At 48.7% G+C, this 15132-nt stretch overlaps 1 protein-coding gene across 6 annotated transcripts in view; it reads right to left on the minus strand.

The window, feature by feature from the left end:
* Nucleotides 1-4502: 4502 nt before the first annotated feature.
* IQSEC2 (IQ motif and Sec7 domain ArfGEF 2) overlaps nucleotides 4503-15132 on the minus strand; it is an 84497-nt gene continuing 73867 nt past the window's right edge. The window contains exons 9-15 of one of the 6 annotated variants that reach the window (XM_064278319.1): nucleotides 14694-14833; nucleotides 13758-13883; nucleotides 11303-11402; nucleotides 10310-10471; nucleotides 8512-8685; nucleotides 7976-8025; nucleotides 4503-7377 (exon numbers count right to left, since the gene is read on the minus strand). In XM_064278319.1, the coding sequence (XP_064134389.1) occupies nucleotides 6412-7377; nucleotides 7976-8025; nucleotides 8512-8685; nucleotides 10310-10471; nucleotides 11303-11402; nucleotides 13758-13883; nucleotides 14694-14833 (1718 nt within the window). In that variant the 3' untranslated portion in view covers nucleotides 4503-6411. Of the gene's footprint in view, nucleotides 7378-7975; nucleotides 8026-8185; nucleotides 8686-10309; nucleotides 10472-11302; nucleotides 11403-13757; nucleotides 13884-14693; nucleotides 14834-15132 lie in introns of those variants that run through there. The other 5 variants (XM_064278314.1, XM_023539349.2, XM_064278317.1 and 2 more) reach the window with 5 other exon arrangements.

The raw sequence follows: 15132 nt of genomic DNA on the forward strand, positions 1-15132 counted from the left end.
GAGTACTTGGCTAGTAAGTGGCAGATCCAGAATTCAAACCCAGGTCTGTCAGACTGCCATACAACTCTGACTATAAAAGTCTCAGCATGGTGCTCCCCACACAGTAAGGTGGGGAAATGGGTCCCTTTCCCAAGCATTAGGTTCTGCTAAGGAGTTCCTGTGTGGCATAAATGGTTAAGCACTTTGCTGCTAACTGAAAGGCTGGTGGCAGTTAGAACCCACCTAGTGGCACCTCAGAAGAAAGGCCTGGCAATCTGCTTCCAAAAGGTCACAGCCTTGAAAACCCTAGGGAGTGCAGTTCTATTCTGAAACACATGGACTCACCATGAGTAGGAATCAATTCAATGGCAACTGGTTTTTGTTTTGTTTTGTTTTTTTGGAGAGGTTAAACAATTTTTTCACATATAATAGCTATGTAAAGTTTTCCCTTAATTTTTATTTGCCCGTTTTTATTGCTCCCCCCTCCCCCCCTCCCCCGCTTTCTTTCTTTAAGCAAAAACAGGGGTGGATTATAAGGATACAAAAGCATCTCACATAACTCAAGGGCAAAAAATGCACTTGAGACTGTAAGGGTTTGGAACCTGGAACTGGAGAGCAGAATAGGTTCTAAATATCAATAGGGAGACGTCATAAGGGAGTGCTGTCTATTGCAGCCTCTCACTGGTCTCTGTAACAGGTAAGGAAGTGCTGGAGAAAGAAAACCTCTAACATTGTAATGAAAGATCAGCTGGTCTCTAAACCTTAACCACATAAATCCAGAGGATGGATTTTTACAAGTTCCACCAGTGTGGCACCACAGCAACTTCTCTGCCATCCAGTGAGCTACGGCTGTGCCCTCTCTGCAGCAACTGGTTTTTTTGTTGTTGTTTTTGCATCTTGTTGGGGACCAACCTGAGTCTGGGCACTGCAAGCTTAAGAACTGGGAAGCATCAGGGAGCTCACCCTGGCCCAGGGGGTTCGCTTAGCTTCATCTACCCACCTGGGAGAGGGCCTGGCATGGAGTTGGCGCACAGCAGTAATTGAAAGACTTGGCTGGACTCGCAACCACACTCAACCCATCCGTGTCTTATGGATGAACTGGATGAGAGTGACTCTGTGCCTCATTTTTTTTTTTCATTTGTAAAATAGGGTCCCTTCTAGCTCTGAAGTGGGTATGAGCTCTAACTCCTAAAGAGCTCTGGAATCTATCCCCTCTTCTCTACATCATCTTCTACTTCACAGTTGAGCTATTTATTGTTTTGGGTTTAACCTGGACTATTAAAAGAACCTCCTCAAGGTGTCTGTATGAACTCGTGGTATTTATATACATAGATACAGAGAAATATAGATGTCTATTATGTGCTTAATACATATATATAACAATAAAATGATATATTCAAAATAGTGATAATTCAAAATAAATTATTATAATGGTGGATTATAACTCATCGACTAAAAATCCATGAGTCCATACTGATATAAGTAAATAAGATGAGGGAAAAGGTTTGAAAGCTCTTCCTTAGAGTGTCAATGTATACAAAAACTTTTTCCAAATGAAAAATCAAACTCTGAAAATGTAGCTATAACACCTAGTGCCTAAGTCTTGGTTCCTAAATACCATTCTCTACTAAAAGAAAAAACAAACCAAGAGTCCTTGGAGAGATAAATGGCTGATTGAAGGCTGGGCCAAGGAAAGTACAAATGGGCCTAGAGCATCTTGTGGTGCCAGAAAACAAGGAAGTGCTCAAAGAAACATGAAGAGATGTCAAAAGGACACAGGAGCCAGCTTTAAGGGCCTCCTGCTGGCCAAAACTGGGCCATTTTGAACATCAAAATAAAGAATAAGAGTAATGTGTTACAATTCATTGAATAAAATAAATGTGGGAGAAGGGAAGGCTCTTTCTTAAAATAGAATGCTAACTTATGCATGTAGAAAGAATAATGGCATTAGAAAATCACCATTTGGTAACCACAACCATAATAGTTTAAGGGGAGAACCATCAGTGAATGCTAAAACTAGTAGGTGAAAGTTTGAGGAGTTACAGGATATTTACATAGTCTCAGTGGATCTCTCTACAAGCTACTCATTAATTACAAAGGTAAAAATAGTAATTTTACAGTAGAGAAACTATGTGTCACCGGGTCCTACTTTAGCTTCTACTGAGGCTGGGGTGAAAACCCTGGTGGTGTAGTAGGTTAAGTACTATGGCTGCTGACCAAAAGGTTGGCAGTTCAAATCCACCAGGCTCTCCTTGGAAACCCTATGGGGGCAGTTCTGCTCTGTCCTATAGGGTCACTATGAGTTGGAATCAACTCAGTGGCAATGGGTTTGGTTTTGGTTTTTTGAATCTGGGGTGAGAAATCTGTTGGCAACAGAGGAATGGGGATATGCAGAGAAGGATTCCCTATCTCCATGCTTGGTATATGCTGCACCCACTGCCTGGGCTGCCCTCTCCCATTCCTTTTTTACTATTCCACCAACACCTTGCAGTCTCTCACACCTCCAGGCCTTTGCATAAGCTGCTCCCTCTGACAAATGTCCTTCTTTACCTGGCTAATTCCTATGCACCCTTCAAGACTCAGCTTAAGGGACTGATCTAGAAAACGTTCCCCGACCCCCACCCCAAGTTAGGTTTTCTCCTTCCTTTATGCTCCATTTCTTTCTGGGCCTGCACTTATTGTATTGACATTATCCCCACCAGGCTGTACACTCCTAAAGGTCTAATTCTACACTGTCCAATATGGTAGCCACTACCCACATGTGGCTATTTAAATTTAAATAAAAAATTCAGCTCCGCAGTCACACTAGCCACATTTCAAATGCCCAATAGCCACAGGTGGCTAGTGGCTACTTTATTGGACAACACAGATACAGACATTTCCATTTCCAGGAAGATCTACTGGACAGCACTGATCTACAACAAGGATAAGAACTCTATGCGATTCTAGGATCTGTGTCCCTTGTTATGTGTTGTCCCTCCTTATCTACATCCCTGAAGAGATTGGCAGTAGAACATTTGATATGAGGACAGCCAATGGGCTTGTTCTCAGGTCCTTAGAGAAATGGGAATGTGAGGAGATGAACTACCCCTACACAGTCTGGATGATGAGCCTCTGCGGAGAGGGAGAGAATAGGGCAGAGACAATCCAGTGCTAAGACTGCAATGATGAGGAGAGGAGTAGACCTTAGGAAGGAGATGAAACATGAGGAGGTCCCAGAGGAGCCCCAAAGCTGGTATACAGCAAAGATACCTTACTCTAAGGTTTAGCTTAGAATGAACTATTCATCCATTCATTCAGTCAACAAAATTTTAGTGACATTTGTGCTGTGCCAGGTACTGTGCTGGACAACACCCTGGACAGACCAGTATCATTCTCCAGGCACTTGTGGCCTGGTAGGGGAGATAGACAGTGACATGAGGGATCTCCAAGCACATCTTGTAAAGGACGGGTCCTTTAAGCCCATCTTGCAAGAGTGGGAAAATATTTATCAGGGATATTGGGGAAAGTATGTCTGGAGGGGAAAAAGCACAGGTAATACTGAGGTTGGAAAATACAAGCATTTTCAGGGAACAGTGAGCACTTGGCCAAAGTGTGGGTAAGGAATGAGAGGACTACAGAAAGAGGCTGGAAGCACAGCATGGAGGACCTCCAGTGTCACAACAAGGATTTTGCTTTCATTTCTGTATGTGGCCAAGAATAGCTTACTGCATCTCTAGCAGGGAATAGGTACTTCACATGCCTCTGTTAAAGGTTGCCCTGCAAGATTATTATACCCATTTTCCAGGTGGAAGACCAGGCTCTGAAACGCCAGGTGACTTGTCAGAGGCGACACAGTGAAGTCACTGAGCCAGGATTTGCGTGTGGAAAGCTGAGCTTTGGGAAGATAAATCCAGCATCAAGTTGAGGTTGGAAAAAGGGAGAATGACCAAAGGTAGTGCAGCTTGGTCTACCAGGGAAGAAACAAAAAAATACTGATTGGACTTGATTCAGGGCCCTCTGGGCCTAAATTCTGGTCCTTGAAAACTTGAGGAGGCACTAAATGCTTACATGGTCTCAGCTGCGGAGGGGTGGGGGGGGTGTCGTTTTGTTTTCTGCTAGGTGTCCTGGGGCTGCCTTTGAATGTGCAAATGAGGAAAAAAACAAAGACAATTGGTCAAAGCCGCTAAAGAATAGGACCATTCAAACCATTCTCTCTTAGAGGCCACTCCAGGTTCTAGGAAGGCAGCAAAAATATTTACTGACTGCTGCTCCTGGGAACCCTGAGGACCCTAGCCTAGAGCCATTGCTCTGCCCCATCCCTCAGGTGCTATGCTGAGACTCAGGACATCATGGTGCTATAAACATCCCATTTCATAGGGAGGCAATTTGTGGGGCGGGAAAGGGACCTGGGCTAGAAGTCAGGAAAACCCTGTCTTCTGACTTGCTACGTGGCTTTAGGAAAGACCCTTCCCTGCTCTGGGCTTTTCTCCTCGTCTGTAAACTAAAAGGAATTCAGCTATGTTGTGTATATACACAGAGCCCTTATAATGTATCTAGCTCTGTGCCTTCCTGGGCCAAGCCACCCTCCCCACCCCTCAAGAATAGAGATGTGGCTAGCAGTTGTGGAGGGGGACTCCAGGGCAAAGCCAGGCCAGCCACAGAAGGGTGTGGATAGATGACACAAGAGTGGAAGGAAATACCAAACCTGTGGAAGAGAAAGGAACTAACTTGTTGAGCACCTTACTCCATGCAGGCTGCTTGACTTTCATTACTTCATGGAACCATCAAAACTCCAAGTGGCAAAGGCTTATCATCCCCAGTTTTAAATTGAGGAAACTGAGACTAAGGGTAACTTTCCCAAATTCACATGCTTAGGGAGTGGAAAACCCAGGATTGAACTAGATCAACTCCAAAGTCTATACTCTCCCACTATGTCATGCAGACCATTTATGAAATGAGATAGGGAAAAATCCCTCACCCCCACCTCCCACCCAACCAAAATACCTTGCCCACCCACTTGCCTGAACTGCCATTAGCACAATACCTCCCTGGGTTAAGGCCCCTTTCTCTTGGGGCTCCACAGTGGAGGGAGGGGGCATAAGTAGGAGGCAGAGGCAGGAGGTGAGCACAAGGTCTTTTATGAGGCATCAAATATACATTCTTATATACAAGAAGGAAAAAAGACAATGTCTGAACCCCGGCTCCTCTCCGTACAACCCCTCCCACTGCCCTCCTCCCTTGCCCCCAAGCCCCGGGGTCCCTGACCCTTCATACAGCCAAGGTCTGTCTGTCTGTACTACAGCCCATGGTAGAGAGGGGAGAGGGAGGCAGGAGCTGAGAAAGGGGCTTGATATGTAGGACAAGAAGAGGAGCTGGGGCTTGTAAAAAATATATTTATAATAAATAAATGGCTGGAGAGGCAGAGGAGATTTTGAAGGACAGAAGGACTCAGGCATCTTGGCTCCCAGCCCCCACTTTGATGGCTTCCATCTCTGCCTCAGGAAGGACATCTTGGGCTCATAATGGCCCTCTGGGAGCCTCTCTCCCTAGGGCTGATGCTGGGTACCCTGCCCCAGCGAGGTGTATGTGGGCAGTATCTGTAAAGTGCATTGTCTTCAGTTGTAGGTAGGGTAGGTGTAAGGGAATGGGGGGGGGGCATGCAATATGGGTGAGGGAGGGCAGTGCCCTTCTCATCCCAGACCTGGGCCCCCCAAAATCTATCTGGACGTCAATCAGGATAAGAACGTTGTGTTGCTGGGAGAGGCAAGGTCCTGAAGCTGAAGAGGGCTGGGCTGGGGGCTATTGGAGAAAGGGCATAGACTGGCTCTAGAGAGAAAGCATTGTCCCATCTAGGAGCTAGCATAAGCAGGATCCTACCTACCAGTGCATTGGCAGTCTATGTCCTCCAGCAGGCAGAAAGACACATAGAGGTGTGTGGCCAGGCCCTGAGGTCAGAGAGAGGGCCAAGCCCGCTGAGGTTTAGCCACAACTCTACAGAGCTCTCTCCTAGCCCCACACACCCAGAGGAACCTTGGGGAAACCTTCACCTCTACAGCTCTGGAGGCCTATCCTTCTCTCCCAGCCAGAGATGAAAGGGAGCTCATTTGGCCTGGAGGTCTAAAGCCCCCCAGCCAGACCTCCAGAGAAAAGGGGGAAAGAAGAAGAGAGGAAAAAGAGGAAGAGGATCTCTGAAAGATCCTCACTACTTCCTAGAGCTAGACAGCCCTGAGTCCAGGCTTCAAGTGGCAGGGGTCCTCAAATCTGGAAGGAAACCCATGATGACTATACTGTGGGAGTTAGAAGAGGGATCCCAAGGCAGGGAAGAAGGGGCAAAGAGGACATTTCTATATGTATATATATTTTGGAAAAACTTAGGAAGAAAAGAGGGTACAAGGGCCCTCTGCAGTCATTTCCCCAGACCTTCCTGGGCCCCAGCTCACTATCCATTCATCAGACCACGGTGCTGATCCGACTTGGCTTGGCCTTGGGGTTTGCAGTGGGTGGGTTGGCTGTGCCAGGGGGCCCAGAGGCGTGCAGTGGGCCATGGGGTGAGGTGGGCGGCAGAGGCGAGTGTGGGGTGTGGGGTGAGGGTGGAGGCAGTGGTGGGTAGGAAGGGTGGGGTGGGATGGGTGAGTGTGGTGACAATGGTGACTGGGGATGATGGGGGTGGGAGTAGGAGCCTCCTGATGGCCGGGATCCAGGGCCCCCAGCTGCCCCTGCAGCTGGCATCATCTGTGGGTGGTGACTAAAGATGAAGTGCTTGGGGCCCTGTTTGTGGGCTGGAGGGTGTTGGGGGGCAGGACTGTACAGGGGCAGTGGGGATGTGGGCTGGTGCAGGGGGTGGCGGCCATGTGGGACAAACTGAGGGTGCCCTCCAGCCCCCCGTCTGGGAGCCCTGCCTGGCCGGCCCAAGGTATAGTGCTGGGGGCCTGGGACTGGGCCATGTGCATGAAAGTGACGATGTGGCCCCACAGGTGGGGCTGAGGCTGGAGGTGGTGGAATGGAGCCCAGTTGGGGCAGGGGTGGGGGCTGCTGAGGAGGTGGGGGTAGAGGGGGCTGCTGGGGTGGGAGGTAAGGTGGTGGGGCAGGGCCTGGTCCTTGGCAATACTGGGCATGCAGGGCCTGGAGCTTGGACTGCCCATCAGGCAGCACCCCTAGGCCACCATGGCTGTGACCATGGTGGTGGTGGTGGTGGTGGTGGTGGGTGGAAGAAGCAGATGAAGAGGAGGCAGAGGCCTGGCCTGTTGGCGGTGGTGGCATCTGGAAGGGCCCCTTGCCCCGCTTGCTTCCAAATAGGGAGCCCAGGAAGGATGAGGAGTTGGAGACGGGCCTCTGGCTCTTGTACTCCTCTGGCGGCGGGGGTGGGGGCGGAGGTGGCATCCTCTGGTGAGGGCGTGGACTGCTAATAACAGACCCCTGGAAGCGGGAGGGGGGAAGTCAGGCCAGTCTAGATGTCCTAAACCCCCAACCCTAAACTCCACCCCTGTCCCTTAGGGCTGGAGCTAGGGAGACAGAACTCCCGAGTCATAATAATAATAGTAAAATAATAGTCCTTTACTCGTACATGGGCTTCCCAGATTGCAAAGCTCTGCAGTCACATTCACTATCTCATCTGAGCCTCAGGTGGGAGAGGAATAATTAGTATTACCTCTTTATTACCCCCATTTTGCAGGCAGGGAAAACGTTAGGCCCAGAGAGGCAGAGTGGCTTGCTCAGGGTCAAAGAGCAAGACTTGGAGGTAACAGCTTCTTATGACCCAACTCCAAGGGCATCACTACTTAGAGTCTGCCCTGGGGTTGGGAGGGGGCATGGGAGAGTGGAAGACAGACTGAGAGACAGGCAGAGTGAGGACAGACAGAGTTGAGGACAGATGGAGAGAATGGTTGGCTGGGAGAGAAGCCACACGGTTCCCAGCATGGAAGGGGGAGAAGCAACAGGTCCCCTCTTCCTCTGGGGTTCCATGCCCGGGGCAGGGCTCATGCAAAAGACGAGTGGGGCAAGAGCTGGCACTTACTTCAGTGGTGCTGTCCAGCGATCCCACGCTGTTACGCCGCCCCCGCTTCCCTGCACCCACAAGCAAGGAGCCCAGCGTCAGAGCAGCAACCCCCCCTCCCCACCCTGTTGGGCTCTAGAGCTGGGCACCAGGCCTGGGCCCCTCCCGAGGACAGACACCCCATTATCCCTTTCCCCCATTGAAGAGGGGGAGGTGGGGAGGAGGAGAGGTGGAGAAGAAGAGAGGAGGAAAAGATGGAGGAGGAGGAGAGGTGGTACAGGAGAGAGAAAAGAGGAAAAAGAGGAGGAGATGTGGAGCAGCAAGAGAGAGGGGCTAAGACTGTGGCCCCACTTCACACTCCCTGACCCAAACCCTGGGCTCCACCTGTTCTGTCCTGGCTACCAGGCCCCCTGTGGCACAGTGCCCAGGGCTCTGGATGAAGGCAGGGTATGTGTGCGTGTGGCAGGTTGAGGGAAGGCTGGTGGACAGTGATAGGAGGCAAAGAGGACACCTGGTCCCACATCTCCCCAGCTAGGACAGGGGTCCAGAAAACTTACCTGCATCAGAGAGGTCTCGCAGGGAACTGCTGAGTGCACCTCGTTTGAGCCCATCGCCTGCCCCATAAGTGTCCTCCAGGCTACTGCGGGCCAGTGTCCCATTCACTGAGTCCTTGGCCCCTCCAGGCTGTGAGGCGTTAGGCCGCATCAAACCTTTCTGCTTCTCTAGCTCCGCTGGATGGCAGTGGGGGAGACAGAGAGCAAAGGTCAGGAATAGGAGTGAGACCTTACCTGACTGACCCCAGGTGCCTTACTCTTCCTCCCTCCCTCTCTTCTCCAGGACTCCTGTTTTGCCCTCTGAAGAGGTAGCACATGTTTTTCCCCAAGCCTCAGCTTCATCTCTGAGGCTTGCTCAGTGCCCAGCCCATCTCGCACCATCTCCTTTTGCTCAGTCTTCCCTTCATCCCTTTCAATGCTTGCTCTTCCTTCCCCTTTCCCCTTCTTTTCACTGTCCTTTTTTTCTGCCCTCTTTCAATCCGATTTCCCAAACCACCCTTGCCCTTTAACAAAAAAGCTTCCCAGAAGATGGTTCCCTAGAGAACAGGGAGGTCCTTGCGGCCTATGGCAAAGGGCAACCTTTCCAGACCTCACTCAGTTCTCCAATACCTTACTCCAGAGCAGAGAGACTCCTGGAAGAACAGGAGCAGGAAACTGACAGGAATTGAATCCTTTATTATGTGCTGGTAGTAGGCTGGGTGCTATACATCATACTTCATCTCTCTCAAGCCTCACAACAGTTTTGAGGTAAGTATTATCATCCACATTTTTCAAAGGAAAAAACTGAGAATCAGAGAAGTCATAGAGCTTGCCCAGGATCATACAGCTGGAAAAGGTAGAGCTGACATCTGGAAGCAGGTCTGCCTGACTCTGGAGCCTGTGCTCTCTCAGCCTCCTTATACCCCAACTCCCTATTGCCCTTCCCTCCTCTTGGTATGCTAATTCCTCTCTCTGAATTTTCCCAGGGTCTCTAAAAAAAAAAAAAAATTTGGTCTCTAGTGAACTGAAATTTCAGACCCTGCCTTGCTGAGTAGAGTGCACCCTGGAACTCTGAAGGCCTCACCAAGGAGCTGTCCAATGTCCTTGTCTCCTTCTGTCGGCCTGCCTCGTTCTCCTTAACACAATGTTAATTAACTGTGACAAGGAACTGGGACTGCTTAGCCTGGAGAAGAGAAAACTTGGAGGGCATTGGGAGGGAGGAAATGTAATCACTATTTTTTATTATGTATGATCAAAATGACTTGGCATAACCCCTGGAGGCTGGGAGGATAGGTCATCAGGACTCAACTCAAGAATTAACATGTGGGGAGAGTAGAAGAGAGGGTGGGAAGAGGAATGATATTTGTTGAACACCTAAGATGTATTAGGACACTTCATCTACCTTATCTCTCTTGATCTCCACAACTCTGTGAAGGAGATTTCACTATCCCAATTTCATGTATGAAGAAACTGGGGCTCAGAGGGTTAAGCAACTTGGCCCCGTTTACCCAGATAATAAGTAGCATACCTGGGATCTGAAAATACAGTCCTACCTTCCAATACCCTGATTCTTCTCCCTGCTGCCTTTCAATAGAAGAAGAGTTGGCTCATAATTAGGGCTTGGAATAATAATCTGAGGTTGGGAAGTTATGAGCACCTTGTCACTGAAGGTATTCAAATGGAGGTTGAAGGTTCCTAGAATGAGGGTAGGAAGGTTGGACAAGCTAACTCTCAACTCTGAGATTCTGAGAGGACAGGATTCTTGGTTTCTGCAGGGCAGTATATTAGGAGAGGGGAAAGGAGGTGTGGCTAGGCTACTCACACTCCACACGGTATTTCTCCATCTCCTGCACTTCAGCAATGGATTCGCGTAGGTCAGATGTAAAGCGCAGTCGGTCCTGGAGGCTGGGAGCATTGAAGATGATAAGGACTTTCCGCTCTCCGCCAGGTACTGCAGACAACAACTTGATCCCAAACTGATAATCTGTGGGGAAAGGGAGGTAGCTGGGTAGTTTGGGCACCTCTGTCAGGATTGAAGCGAGGTGGCTCATAAGTGAAACGATTTTTCCGATGTGCAACTCTGATCATGCCCCCTCTCTGCTCAAGAATCTTCAGTGGCTCCCCTTTGCCCCCAAAATCCCCAAACTCCTGGTAGTCGTGATCCTGTTACTCCCTATACTCTAGGGTATAAAGGCAAACTGAACTCTGTGCTGTTCTTTAGAAACCCTGTCCTTTACACCTCTGCCTGTACTCACATTGCATCTGCTGCCCAGAATGTCACCCAACAAAGCTTCTCCTAGCTCGGTTCTCCAGGGCACACCGTGATAGCCAAAGCTTCAGCCTCCCCTCTCCCCAGAGAACACATTATGGTTCTCTGTAAGACCCAGGGAGCTAGACCCAAGCTGTACTCCACCCTGGCCTGCCCTTCATCCTGTGACCAATTAGGTGCTGTGGAGGCCTTACCAGTACCAGTACTAGTTACAATCGAGTCAATTCTGACTCATGGTGACCCCATGTGTGCAGAGTAGAACTGTTCCATAGGATTTTCAAGGCTGTGACCATTCAGAAGCAGATTACCAGGCCTTTCTTCTGAGGCGCCTCTGGGTGGGTTAGTAGCCCAGTGTTTAACCATTTGTGCCACCCAGGAACTCCTTGGAGACATTAGCCCAGTTGTAAAGGACTCCAAAAACTGGAGGCTGATGGAGCTGAGTAGTTGGCTAGGAAAGGCAGTCATGGGAGGCTGATATGGATGAAGGATGAGCATGGGGGCCATGGCGTAGACTCCTGAGTGGCTGGGCTTCAAGAAGGGACTCACATGAATTCTGGAAGAGCTGCATGTGCATTTCCACAAGGGGAAAGGACTGACGGAAGCTGTATGTCACCAAGATCTTCTTCTTCTGGAAAATTTTGGTGACCTTTGGATGGGATGGGGAAAAGACAAGAGGCAGGGTTTGGGGTGGGAAATTTCCACATGGCACCTATTTCTAGTATCCTCCCTCCCCTCCCATCCCCAGTAACAGACATATACACATGAACACACATACCCACAAGTTGGGCAGAACTGAAGCTTGAGGAGCAGAACAGGGAAGATGGGAGAAAAATGCAAGTTCCTGATGCAAGGATGATGCACAGCAGGCATTTAAGATTTTTACAAAAATTAACTGAATGCTGCTCCCTCCAGGAAGCCTGTCCTAACACCCCACACAAATATGTTTTTTTCCCTTCTCTGAGTTTCCAGAGTGCTGGTCTGTTTTTTTGTGGTCCAGTACCTTTCACTTGTCAGGCTTTATGATAGTCCTCTGAGATATATGATTGCCTCCTGCTGGACTGGAAGTGCCAAGGCAGGCGGCCCCCACCCCACTGGGTCTAGCACATAAAGACAAATCTCTGTTGAACAGCGCTGGTCTTACTCTCAACCAGGGCTTTGAACCGGTTCTGTTCAAACCCCTGCTGAGAATTTGCATTTCTAACAATTCCTGCTGAGATTTTGCTATTCTCATAAGTTCCCAGGAAGTTATACATAAGAATCACCTGGGGGATCTTTTTAAAATATAGATTCCGATTCATTATTTCTGGAGTGGAAATGCAAATTCTCAGCAGGGAATCATTAGAAATGCAAATTCTCAGCAGCTGTTTGAACCAGACTGAACTGGTTTGAAGCCTTGCTGTCAGCAACTGAAGGTCTTTATCAAGTACTTGGGCACTCTGGACTCAATTAACATAGGCTGCAAATAGTCTGCAAATGGTTCTTAAAAGCAAAGTTATTTGATTTCAGGATGGTTACAGCACACAGTTAGGCAACACATTTTTTTAGGTCCTTTGGACTGTAAGTGCCTTGAGAACAAGGACTGTGTCTGATTCATCTCTGTGTACCCAGTGCCTAGCACAGTTGGATACACAACAACTGTCAATATGTAATGGATGTTTAAACATTTACTGAGCACCTAGGTAGGCCAGGCACTCCTCAGGGCTAGGCCATTCCACATCCAACATCTTATTTAATCCTCATGACAACCCTATGAGGTAGGGATTAGCCCTATTTCAGAGGAGGAAATTTAGGCTCAGAGAGGGCTTTGGAGGTGCTTATCTAAAGTAGTGGTTCTCAACTGGGGGTGATTTTGCCCCAGACATGGCACTTAGCAATGTCTGCAGACATTTTTCCTGGGGAGGGGGGAGTGCTAATGGCATCTAGCAGGCAGAGACAAGGGTGCTGCTAAACTTCCTACAATGCACAGCTCCCAACAACAAAGAATTATCTTGTGCCCAATGGCAATAGTGCCAGGGTTGAGAAACCTTGCTCTAAAGGAGAGAAGAACAATAGGAGACAGGACTACTGCCCTCAAATCCCTGAAGAGCTCTCAGAGCAGAGGGAGAACACTTGTGCTCTATGATCCCAAGGGTCGAGTGAAGACTGTTGGAAGAAACTCATAGACAGATTCTAGCAGTCAAAGCTTTCTGACAAGGAAACTGGCTGCCTTGGAGGCAGGCAGCTTTCTGTCCCTGCAGTCATATAAGCAAGGGACCATCTAGGAGGCTAGTTCTTGCCCTGGGTAAGAGGTTTCACAGGAGACTCAGAAATTCCCTTCCAGCCCGCAGAGTCCTAAGAGTCCCACCCCTGAGACAAGTGTCTGTCCTGGTGATGAGCTCTGTTTTAAGGCTGATTCAAACATCCCAGTGACCCAACGGTTTCAGACTAAACCCAGGATCACAGATTTACATCCCCCTACCCAACCCTCTGGGCTATTAAGGTGGACAAGGATATTTCCTACACTACCCAGATTGTAAGTCTGTCATTTCCCCTGGTCCTCACATTTTCTGCCCTGTGTGGCTGTCACTACCTCTGAATCAAGGGTGGATTAACCAATAAGCAAGGTAAGCATAGGCTTACTTGTGCTTACTTACTAACCTGTAGTGAACAACTTCATATATTTTCACCACATCAAAGATTCCACTTCTAGGTATGGCTGGCATCTCTCCCCAACCCCACAGCACCTTTCTACTGAATCAAAGCCTCTTTTCAAATTTACAGTCCCTGACAGGGGCAGATGATCCAATAACCAAGGTAAGTACAGGTTTACTTGCTAATCTGTAGTAAACAATTGAATTGTAGTAAACAATAGAAAAGGCCTATACCTTGCCCAAGATCACATCAATCACATGGCAGAGAACCTCATCCACCATGCTTCCACCCACCAATGTTAACATGGTTCACACCAGACCCAGGGTCCAAGCTCATCTCCCTTCCATCTCCTCCCCCATAATGCTCATACCACAAGGAGATCATTGAAGAGGAAGACCTCCCGCTGATGCAACCCTAGCCTCTGGGGGCGGTTTGGATCTGGCACCTCGTAGAGCTGGCAGCAGCAAACCAGTCGACGGTGAGGGAGAGACAGAACCTAGATAGGTATGAAGAAATAGGTGTCAGCAAGGCCAGCCCGCCAGCTTCAGATCTCTGGCACCTTAACATTCAACAGCAAAAGGAAGTTTATCTCTGATACTTACCACTGTCACTCTGACACAAGATATAAGCTACTAAGTTCTAAGTGTTGCTGCTGCCTTGCCTTTGTCTCTGTGTAGTTCCTTCTGTTTGGAATGCCTTTCTTGGCCATCTCCATATGGCCACATTGCACTCTTCCTTCAAAGCCCAATTCTAACATTAATCTCTTCCAAGAAGTATTTCCTGATTTCCTCATGCTGGAAATAACCTCTCCCCCTTTTGTGTTCCCTTTAACTAGACTATAAGGCAGAGGTATTATTTGTGATTTTGTCTGACACCATCACTGGTCTGTGAGTGCTCCCAAGGATGGACACAGTGTCTGATTCATATCCGTGTCTTTGGTGCCCAGTGAAATGCCAGGCTCAGTGGAAAGGCACCTGGAAATGTTTGCTGACTAGATGCCTATAGTGTGTTCTTGCTTTTGTTACCAGCTTGGCTCCTCACTTGGGATGAAGAGGCAAAACCAGAGGTAGGAAGGTGCTAATGTTTATACTGCACCAGCTATGTACCTTGCAACATAACGTGCTAGATGCATTCATGTAGAGCAACTCACTTCATCTGCACCACAGCCTCCTGGGGGGATACATTATCATTCAATCCATTTGGCAGGTAAGGGGAACCCAGGACTTAGAAAGGTGCAGTGACTTTCCAAACAGTGGCAGAGGCAGACCAGAACCCTGTCCGCTCGGCAGCCTCCCAAGGCACTTACGGGTTTCTTGCCCACAATCATGCGCTCCACGGCCTGCACCTGGGACACATGGTCATCATTGGTCCGCAGTTCACGCCCCTGGATGCGCTGGTAGATGCCTACCAGGAGGTCTCGGGGGATGTCTTCACCATTGTCAACCCCTAGGTTTGGGGAGTAACACAGGGATTTAACACATAAATATATTGAGTGGGTGGTAGCGGTTCTCCACAACACCTCACACCCAGGCATGGGCCATGATAATGGTCAGAATTAGAGGGAGTGGGCTCCCTAAATCCCTGAGCCAGGACTAGGGACAGATAAGGTGCCCTTCAGCAAAACAGCCAATTGCTTTCTTCCCTGGGGTGGGGATTTTGTCTAAACAACTCAGAACATACTGTGATTAAAACAATCAGATAACTTTTTTTTTATATTTCTAATTAGCAAAAATAATTTTAAATAA

The sequence above is a fragment of the Loxodonta africana genome, chromosome X (genome assembly GCF_030014295.1).
Source record: "Loxodonta africana isolate mLoxAfr1 chromosome X, mLoxAfr1.hap2, whole genome shotgun sequence".
In the NCBI taxonomy this organism is placed as follows: Eukaryota; Metazoa; Chordata; class Mammalia; order Proboscidea; family Elephantidae; genus Loxodonta; species Loxodonta africana.